We start from the raw sequence: 9,639 nt of genomic DNA on the forward strand, positions 1-9,639 counted from the left end.
CTAAACTAGATCAGTGTCCTGTACTCAAGACGGTTGATCTTGTAAGATGCAGCTAGGATGTACAGGCTATTGTCCTATAAGGTAGCGTGCAGGGTTCTCTTTGTTTGGGCGAGAGGAACGTGAAGCTGCTCAAACTGTGCAAAACATTTCCGTTGCAATAACAGGCACCGAGATAAATATTCAAACACTGCCTGCTTGAAACGTATTTGGTGATAAAAAAAAATGGCCATGTTTTTATTTGTTAATAAAAAAACTGGCATGCTTGTTCCACTCCTCATAATTAGAATCAAGATCACTGTGACATTTTATACTCTTTGAGGTACAAGGGACAGATGTGTCCCACAAAACGACACTGACTTTGTTATTTCTGCAACGAGGCGCACGAAGCAGGGTATAAAATGTCCTGACAGGTTGGAATCCGGAGTTAAGGTTAGAATTCGAGCATGAAAAAAGATGTACACAATAAGGCCATTTTGAAAAGAGCTTTGAAACAGAGTTTAAAGTTACAAGTGTAAACAGTTGTCATGATGTTAACAACGAAAAGAAAAATTCCAGGCGCGTTAAACAGTTGTGTATTCATTTCAACACTCTGCACAGTGTCTGGTTTTCTGTTTCTCAGTTTGAATCTTTCACTTCTACAGTCTCTTCGCTTGCAGTCGCTCAGTGTGGGCTGCACCTATGTGAGGAGTCCTGATGGATTTATTTTTATCAGTGTTTGTACTGGAAACTACTCAAGCCCTGAGGAAAGCTACAAAACGCTTAACTCTCTGATTGCTGTGTCAACATGTTTTGTTAATGAAACAGTGTTCTGGTATCGGTTGTGCTTCGGGCTATTTGTAACCTCTGATGATTTCAATTGGACTGACCACACTGTTTACCACAGTGTAGTAACCCTCATTCATCATACCATTAAAAACTATTCCAAGACTTACAGAAACGACGAGAAAGCAGGTCGGGGCGTAAAGTTTGCAGGTACTAGGCACAGTCCTTAAGGCAGCCTGGAGCTAGCCCATTCAATGCCTTATATGCAAGTGGCAGCACCTTAAAATGAGCTCTGTATTTCACAGGGAGCCAATGCAGTTTCTGCAGGACTGGAGTTATGTGCTAAGAGAGAGTATGGTTTTTGTGAACACCCTTCATGAACATTCTTTTCATACTGCAGCCTATTTAGTACCTTCACAGATCACCCTCCTGACACCAGTGCAGCACTGCTGGGTGGGCCTGATCCACAACGATGCCTCAGTAAAGATGCATTCGCCCTCTCAGAGTAAGACCCAGGGTATACCAGGAGGAGAAGATGCTCTAACCAGGACGATGCCAAATTCAAGCAGGCAGACCGGTCCAGAGCAGAGCTGGCTGTGAAAGAACTCCTCCTGTGTGCTGGCAGTCCAGCATCTCTCTCACCCCCACAGGAGCTGGTGAAAGGACAGCTGGCAGTGGAGTGTGCTGCACCTGCTGTCTGGAGAGGATTGTAAACATTACCCTGAGAAGTGCTGCTGGGGGCGTGAGAGCTAGCTCATGCCAGGACAGAGACATGACAAAACGACTGTTAGCCTTTCAGTTTCAGCTCAACTAACCTGGCAACGCGACTGACAATGTTACATGACCAGAGTCAGGTAACTGTAAATAGAAGCGGCTCAGTGGGAGGTACACTCAAGGGATGGGCAAAAAAAAAAACACCCCACTTGCAATATGCAGCACACCCTGCTGCACGTCACTTTCAGTCATGATGGGAAGACTGTTGATCTTTGCATAGTTGTAGTTCGGCGTGCGGCAGTAGTAAGATCACATTCTGTTGCAATAGCAAGGTTTCGCTGAAACCAATATAGGGAAGCACTGTAAGGAAATGAATTGGATGTCTGCAAATGAGTGCACTCAATACTGATTGCTAGGTTAGTACGTTTCCATTTACTGATTCCAGTTATTGTTAGACACACCAGTGCAGCGCCTAGTTATGAAGAGAAACCCGGCAGTGATCAATGACTTAATGTTCTGGGAGATGGCTCGGGTATGGTGATGATCTGTCATCAGGCAGCTGAATCCTCTCCTGTCTTAAATGCATGGCCTGTGTGTATGTGAAGCTGAACTCTGTGAACTCTGTTTACGCTCTCTTTTCCGAGCAATATCTAAACACTGTCAATTTCCCAGAGTGAGCTGCAATGCTGTTCCAGACACAGACGGCGCATCTCTTCTACAGAAGCCGTACCCCGCTTGCTTTATCGATTCCTCGTTCCTCCGTGTCCTGAAACATGCTCTCATCCTGCAGCTGCGCTCGAGATAGAGTGCTCCAGATACTTGTTTAACCCTTTGACTCCTACAACGCCCCCGCTAAACTGAGGGACCCCCTGATGAAAGCGTTGCCCGATTCCTTTGTCAGCTTTGTTTCTTATATTATTTTTTTACATCAGATTTTTGTGAAACTTGACACTCGCTCATAATACCACCTCAGAACAAACAGTGTTGTAAACTTAGTTTTACTGCCAGTGGTCTATATGCAACCTGGGAAATGTGAGCAGCTAAACATATGGTGGTTGAAGTCTCATGTAATGACAGCTTTGGGATGCAATTGTATTTCCTAGAAAGTTTTTAGCAGGAGGATAGATTTCTATCTTTCAATCTTTCAGGCTGGATTTGATTAGAGCTTTTTACTATACCTCATAACATCATACATAATCTATTAAGAGTGTCAGAAATGCTGCTGTTATGTAGTGTTTATAAGTGAGTACAATGAGATCCAGCTACAGTGGGGGGGGCGGTATATTGTTGGTATGACGGGAATGGAGATGAGACGTGGAAGCGTGGTTGGTTGACAATGTAATTGGGCCACTGTAACCCCCTGTCTAAGAGTTTCCAGTAGCAAAAGCATAGCAAAGTCTAATAAAGCAGAGCGAAGGCACAGGTATGGGAAAGCATATTAAAAACATGCAAAGTGTAAATGGGAACTGCATGGGGAGCTTGCTAAGAGAGCCTCTTGAATTGCAATAAGGAGTTGTGTGCGCACATCCCATGGGATCATGACGTGATAAAACTGCAAACATACAACGGTAAACTCTTAGAAGGACACAGGGGGCAGAATGACAGGGGAGCATGCTTTCAGATGTTTGCTGGTTCACCAGAACATACGTTAGGGTTGATGTGTGGATTGCTTGGGGAGGCCTGGGGTTGGTTATACCACTAGTGAAGACAAGGGGGAGACAAAGACCTTCAGTAGCTAGTAGAGGGATAATCATCAATTCAGTGCCCTGCTGCTATTAATTAACATGTGCGGATATGTTAAGAGAAGACCACAGTCCCTGGGGTGACTACATAGCTCCAGGTTCACTGGGACAGTTTGGGGAGGCACAGTTTGCTGCAATGCATTCTGGAACCTGTAGTCCTACAGCTATGAAATAAAGCAGGCTAGGCCAGGCAAGGTGAATGCATTCACTGGAATAATGAAATGCCGAGCTGGGTGGTCTGGAGTGGGTGTGTGACGTGTGTCTTGTTCTGCAGGCGGGGTGCGGACAGCAGCTCAGAGAGGGCAGCCCCAATGGCAGGCTGCTGTGACACTGCCTGCGAGCGACGCTCGCTATAAGAGCCCTGCAGGGAGCACACTTCACCTGGAGACAGTGCACAGGTGAGGCAGGGAACGCAGGGAACCTGGGTGGGGATGTGCATTCTGCCCCCTGGTGGAACCCTGGAACTGTAATAACCTGGGTGGAATTGAACTGGATTTTTTTTTGCAAAGGCGTTTAGTTTTCACAGATGGTTTAACTTCTTATATAAATTTTCTTTCAGCTTTTAAAACAAAACCACACACAATGCTGTAGGTTGCAAGCTTAGTGATTCTAGTCTCAGAATTAAGACTGCAAAGACATTTTGCATACGTTGGCAATTTGACCAATTCTATCTGCGAAGAATGCAGTCAAGATGCAGTACAATCACAGACAAACTGGCTGGTTTCCACGAGGAAACTGGGGCAATGAGAGCAATTGGCTGAGCAGGACTTGTTTATTATTACTAGCAGTCTGTGCTGGAGAGCTGTGTACAATTCCAGAGTCTGGCGTTGACAAGCAATAAAAAATAAATAAATAACCCTGACGTTCTAAAACCCTGGGACACCTCTGGGCTGTGACCCAGCCAGCAGCCAATGGATCTCAGCCGATACCCCTGAGCACATCGGCTCGTGGGAAAACATCACGGCAAAATTCCCCCAGTCCTGCGTTTCCAAACTGTGCTCGCCTTGGAAACGCTCTCGTGGCACAGTCTGGCAGTGCAGTGTCCTGTATTGCTTTTATGGCTACTGCTGACCCCTAGAGGTGAAGTGAAGTAACCCCAACAGAAAAAACAAGCCTGAAACATATATTGTAGCTCTGGACTAAACAACCCTAAAGTATTAGTTATATATTCCATGGATACCAAATTTGTTTTCATGAATATCTGTCACGCACACACACACACACACACTGTGCTCTCCCTCGATAACAATGTAAACAGCTCCCAGCCTCAGATCAGTTCCCATGGTGGCCCCATGCCCTATTGACAGTGTTATGCTGGGTGTTCCCATTTTGCTGCCTCCTCCTCGCACTCTATATATTTAGTAACAATAGCGAGGCCTGGAGTTCTATCTGGGGAATGTTGTTGTTGAGGAAATGTAAGAGTGACGTCACTTCCCAGGCGACCGGGCCTGCCTGTGCACGTTTCATCAAACCAGGCTGACGTGACACTAAACCATTAAACTAAAAGCTCTCCAGGCGTCGGAGCGGGGTGCACAGATCTCGCGCTCTCAAATGTTTGGGTTGTTATGGCAACAAACAAGTGAGAGTCCCCCCCCCTCTCTGATTAGTGACCTCAGGGAGTCAGGAATCACTGTTTGTCTTTGTTCTTTTGCGGGGGTCACGCTGCAGGGGCGAGTGGAGTCCTGTCAGTTACTGTACAGCTTGCACTGCACTGCGTGGCTCACTTGATTGAAACTTCATTCAAGTATTTCAGTAATGCAATGCAGAGGCGATGTGAGTGACAGCTTCTGCACTAGCACCAGCCGGCACACCCTGAAGCAGAGCTCACTTTCTGACATGTTTCTTTAACTCTCTTAGTGACAAGACAGCAGATTTCATTTCGACCTACCTTAATCCTGCAGAGTGAAGCTCCCGTATTTACAGAGCTTGTAAAGCTGCTCGGAAACACAGAACAAGAACACAAGGGGAAGGGACACAGCAGCAAACGTGGAGACCTCCATTTCTGGAATTGATACAGGATCAGACGATACAAAAGCCAACTGAGTATCATTCGACTACAACTCTGTTTACTTGCTTTGAGAAGGCGCTCCAGATCAGCCGTCCTCGTTCCAATCATGTGACAGTGTGATCTTTCAACCCTGCCAGCCCCTCCCACTTGCTCTTTAAATGACCCTTACCCTCCCTTATGAAAGTTTACCATAGCAAAAACACAACAAATAAAGGGAAGGCATGGTGAAGCATAGCAAAGCATTGTAAAGAATAGCGAGGTATGGTACAGCATATTAACAAACATGGCAAACCAAGACAAATTCTGGTAGATGCATATTATATCCATGGGGAAAGTATGATAAAGCTACAAAAATACCTTGCAAATTTATAATGGTGAACTCTTATATGGCCCGTGAATGTGCAAGAATAGCACATCCCATAGTGGCGAGGACGAGCGTACATGTAACAAGAATCACGAAGCTTGCATTGCATTGCATTGCTCTTTCCATTGCACAGTATTTATACAAAGTTATGTAAACTGTACCGCACTAACCTGTCTATGGTGAAGCAGGACCAGCTACTGAAGCTGTTTTCTAAGATGTTTTTGCTCTAGGGCAAACCCAATAGAAGAAAATAATAATAATAATAATAATAAAACCTGTTAATGTTGCAAACAAAAATTCAAGAGTCTGATTTACCAAGAATTTGTTCCAGTGAAACAACGTACTGTAAAATAACCCTATTCACCGGTTCAAGAAAACGGTTCAGAATCTGGTTTAGTTTTGTGTCACAAATAAGTTGTCTTGTACGTTAATAATCTACCTTATGGAGTTGCTTTTCAAAGTGTTTGAGCTCTAAAGTGCACATTTCTGGGCAAAAAAAATAAAAATATTCCCGTATTTTTAACATGCAAGTTGACGGTCACCCATTTTTCCGTCACACTGACAGCTTGCATTGTGATTGTACAAACATGGAGAGACGGTGTAAGTTTCTGAGATAGTGTCCACATGTATTACACCACCTCAAGATTTCTCATTGATATCCTTTATATATCTACCTGCATGAAAACCTCTGGGAGTGAGAATTTCAAATTCTGCTCAGTAATCAGTGATATATCCTGTACTTTGTGCTTTAATTTGGCATCTTAAACAACTTCTAAAAAGCCTCCTGCGTTTTATCATCTGCGTGGCTCTGTGTTCCTTTTCTCTTTTTAAATTAATTGCACGTGTGGGCCTATAAAAGTCGACAGTTAAACTAGACAATCACTAATTGGCCTATTTTGCCATTTTTCCCAGATTTTCAGTTCCAGTGGTTTGATTTCGTGTTCAAATCCAAGCCTCAGAAGCAGTGGGGTGTTATAATAAATGTGCGCACTGCTGGATTCCTGCATTGTAACAAGGATAGCATGTTTCTCAGGCGTATCTAACTGTCTTGTCCTCTGCAGGACGGGTGCCCATGTGGTCGTCGACACTGGTCCTGGTGTTTCTGATCGGCGTCCAGGCTGTGTTGAAGTCAGAGGGGGATGCCAGGGTGGCAGGGGCCGGACTCTCCTCCAGGCAGCAGGGGGCGCCGGACACGATGATGGCACAGCTGGAGGACAGCAGCAACCAAAGTCAGTCCCGTGACCAGAACCTTCACTCTCCCAAGGGTACCAGCGTGGACCCCAAACTCTTCAGCAAGCAGCCCTACCGCTCCCCCAGGGTGCTGTTCAGCTCCCAGCCCCCGGGGGAGGAAGGGACGGAGGCTCCCACGGGATCGAGGTTGAAACGGAAAGCCAGTCCGGCTCTGCACCGCGGAGAGTATTCAGTGTGCGACAGCGTCAGCACCTGGGTGGGAGACAAGACCAAGGCCACCGATATCAAAGGACAGGAAGTGAGCGTGTTGGCGGAGGTGAACATCAACAACACGGTCATCAAGCAGTACTTTTTCGAGACCACCTGTCGGAACGCCAAACAGGGCGGGGCTGGCTGTCGGGGCATTGACCGCAAGCACTGGAACTCGTACTGCACCGACACACACACCTTTGTGCGGGCCCTGACCGTGGAGAGCAATCTGGTGGCCTGGCGCTTCATTCGCATTAACACGGCCTGCGCGTGTGTGCTTAGCAGGAAGTCATGGAGACACTGACTGATTGACTGCTGCCCTGGACCCTCCCCCCCTCTCCCTGGCCAATGAACCAGCACCACAAACTCAACTCAAAGTGCCCCGTTGCCCTCTGCTCCCCAGCCCTACCTCAGTCTGTAAATTATTGTGTTACGTTGTTTTAAGTTATGAGACTGCATGTTATATTTAAAGTTTATACATTTGACAAATCCTTACAAAACAAAATAGCTTTTTCTCATTGTTATTTATTAAACACTTCTGTACATGTTTCTGGGTCATTTCTTTGTCTACTCAAGGTTTCAGAATAATTTGGGAGCGATAATATGTTTTTAAGTGTAGTGTTCCCAATTCAAATAAATGACAAGGCCTGACATGTTTGTTCAATGCTCTTAAAAACAAATCTTCGCTCCTACACACCGTTAACTTATAGAAAAATACCCTAAAACTCGGTCCATTTACTTTCTTTTACCTGAATAAATATCGACAGTTTTCTTTTTTGCTTTCTGCAGTTGTCTCCGTGGTTGTCGTGGTGATGTAATCTTTTTTTTTTTAATTATTTAAACTAGTTCCATTTCATACGCTTCAGAAATCAGGTGTGTCATGCCATAACCCACGGCAATGGAGCGATCTGATTGGTTGTAAAGGTTGTGATGCTAGAAACGCATTAAACGTTTTTGAGATCTACATCTTCGTTACACCACTGGGTACCAGGAAAAACAGCAACGCACCTGCACTGCAGAGTTTCATTAAAAACATGACAAGACCAGTCGAATCATCCAAAGCCTTGGGCAGCCAATGGCAAGTAAGGGTTTAACCAAACCCCGCCCCCTGTATAAAGTGTTGAAAGACGGTCATGACAGCGTGCTTCTGATGTGCCGGTGCCTTCGCTTCCCAACACGCTGAAAAACAAAATCATTCCTTTACAAAACGTTCCCAGCAGCCCCCACGGTTTACAATACAAAACGGTTTGGAGACTGTCCTCCCTCTCATAGCCCCTGTGAGAGGATATCCACGTCAGCGGCACGTCCCTCTTCAAGAGCGACACCAGAAAGAAATTCACCTGCAATGCCCTGTTCCTGTCCTCTGAAATACTCCTCATTGAAAGTCACAGTGTTTTGTCCACGGTCACACTCAAATTTCAGGGGTGTCCTATTTCATAGCTCTCAAGCCGTATGCATGCCTGCCAAGTTTTGAAAATTCTGGAGTTTTTTTTTTTTTCTGGGGCGAGCGAGAGGGGGTGTGGGGGTGCTTGTTGTACTCCAGGTAATAACGCATTGCACTTGGCAATCTACATTATATGGAGTTTGCTGAGTCTCAGCGGGAGACGGGAGATCAAGTCTCTTTATCGGGAGTCCCGATGAAATCGGGAGGCTTGGCAGCTATGCTCATATATAAAGATGCAGTATGAGTTTCCACAGGCTGCCCTGAGCATGCATGCCTGAAGCCAGTCCTGGACAGGAAAAGTTTCTCGAGAAAAACAGTAAAGTGAAAGTAAACTGACTGTCTCAGTGATCTCGTTTTGAGTGCTGCTATAACAGTCTTGCCTGTGCAAGGAAAAGACCCAAAAAGATTCTCACGTTCTACAAAGTGTTGAGTCCAGAGCCAGCACATCAGCAAACATTAAACAGAGCTGCTCTGGCCAATGAACCCCCTGTCTCGAATGCCAAGGAACCGCCTACAGCCATCTGCAGCATTGAAACTACAGCAAGTGATCGAAACAGTGCAGCCAGGCTTAGCATTGTGCAACCGGCTACACTAATGACTGTGTAATTACATAGTGCTCACTTAGTAAATGCATGTGCACTTACACACAATCACAGTGTTATTACACACAGTTACAATGTACTTAACGTGTGAATCTTTGTGCATGAGATATGCAAGTACACGGTTGTATCAGAAAGGGTTAGGGTTAGGGTTAGGGTTAGAGCATATACAATTTCAGTCTTAAGCTTGCATACACAGCATGTAGGTTAACACTGTATTCCTAGCAAGCCCGAAGATCATTTTTCAGCTCCAGTGTCTGTCAGAAATGTGCATGGAAATGTGTTTTTAATTGGACTATGCAAAGGGACCCCCTGCTGCTTGTATTGTTGTTTGACAGAAAGCTCCAGGGGTTTCAAATCTCTAGAGACTGACACTCAAAAGCACGTTACTTTAATCTCGCATTTCTTCAAAAAAAAAGAAAAGCGAGTGTTTGTTCCATTAGCGTAGACGTGGCTATTCCACGGGATAAAACCCTCTGAAAGGGATGTGAGTCAGCTTGTTCCAGGGCAACCCCAAAACGAGATAAAGAGGTTTATTCAGGATATCCCGGCTCTGACCTTGAAGG

At 45.4% G+C, this 9,639-nt stretch overlaps 1 protein-coding gene across 3 annotated transcripts in view; it reads left to right on the forward strand.

Annotated features, from left to right (window-relative positions):
• LOC121299741 (venom nerve growth factor-like) overlaps positions 1 to 7,572 on the forward strand; it is an 18,625-nt gene extending 11,053 nt beyond the window's left edge. For 2 of the 3 annotated variants that reach the window (XM_041227734.1, XM_041227733.1), the window contains 2 exons: positions 3,493 to 3,616; positions 6,652 to 7,572. In XM_041227734.1, the coding sequence (XP_041083668.1) occupies positions 6,663 to 7,334 (672 nt within the window). In that variant the 5' untranslated portion in view covers positions 3,493 to 3,616; positions 6,652 to 6,662 and the 3' untranslated portion in view covers positions 7,335 to 7,572. The remainder of the gene's footprint in view (positions 1 to 3,492; positions 3,617 to 6,651) is intronic. The other variant, XM_041227735.1, reaches the window with a different exon arrangement.
• The last annotated feature ends 2,067 nt before the right edge of the window (positions 7,573 to 9,639 follow it).

The sequence above is a fragment of the Polyodon spathula genome, chromosome 25, assembly GCF_017654505.1.
Source record: "Polyodon spathula isolate WHYD16114869_AA chromosome 25, ASM1765450v1, whole genome shotgun sequence".
Classification (NCBI taxonomy): domain Eukaryota; kingdom Metazoa; phylum Chordata; class Actinopteri; order Acipenseriformes; family Polyodontidae; genus Polyodon; species Polyodon spathula.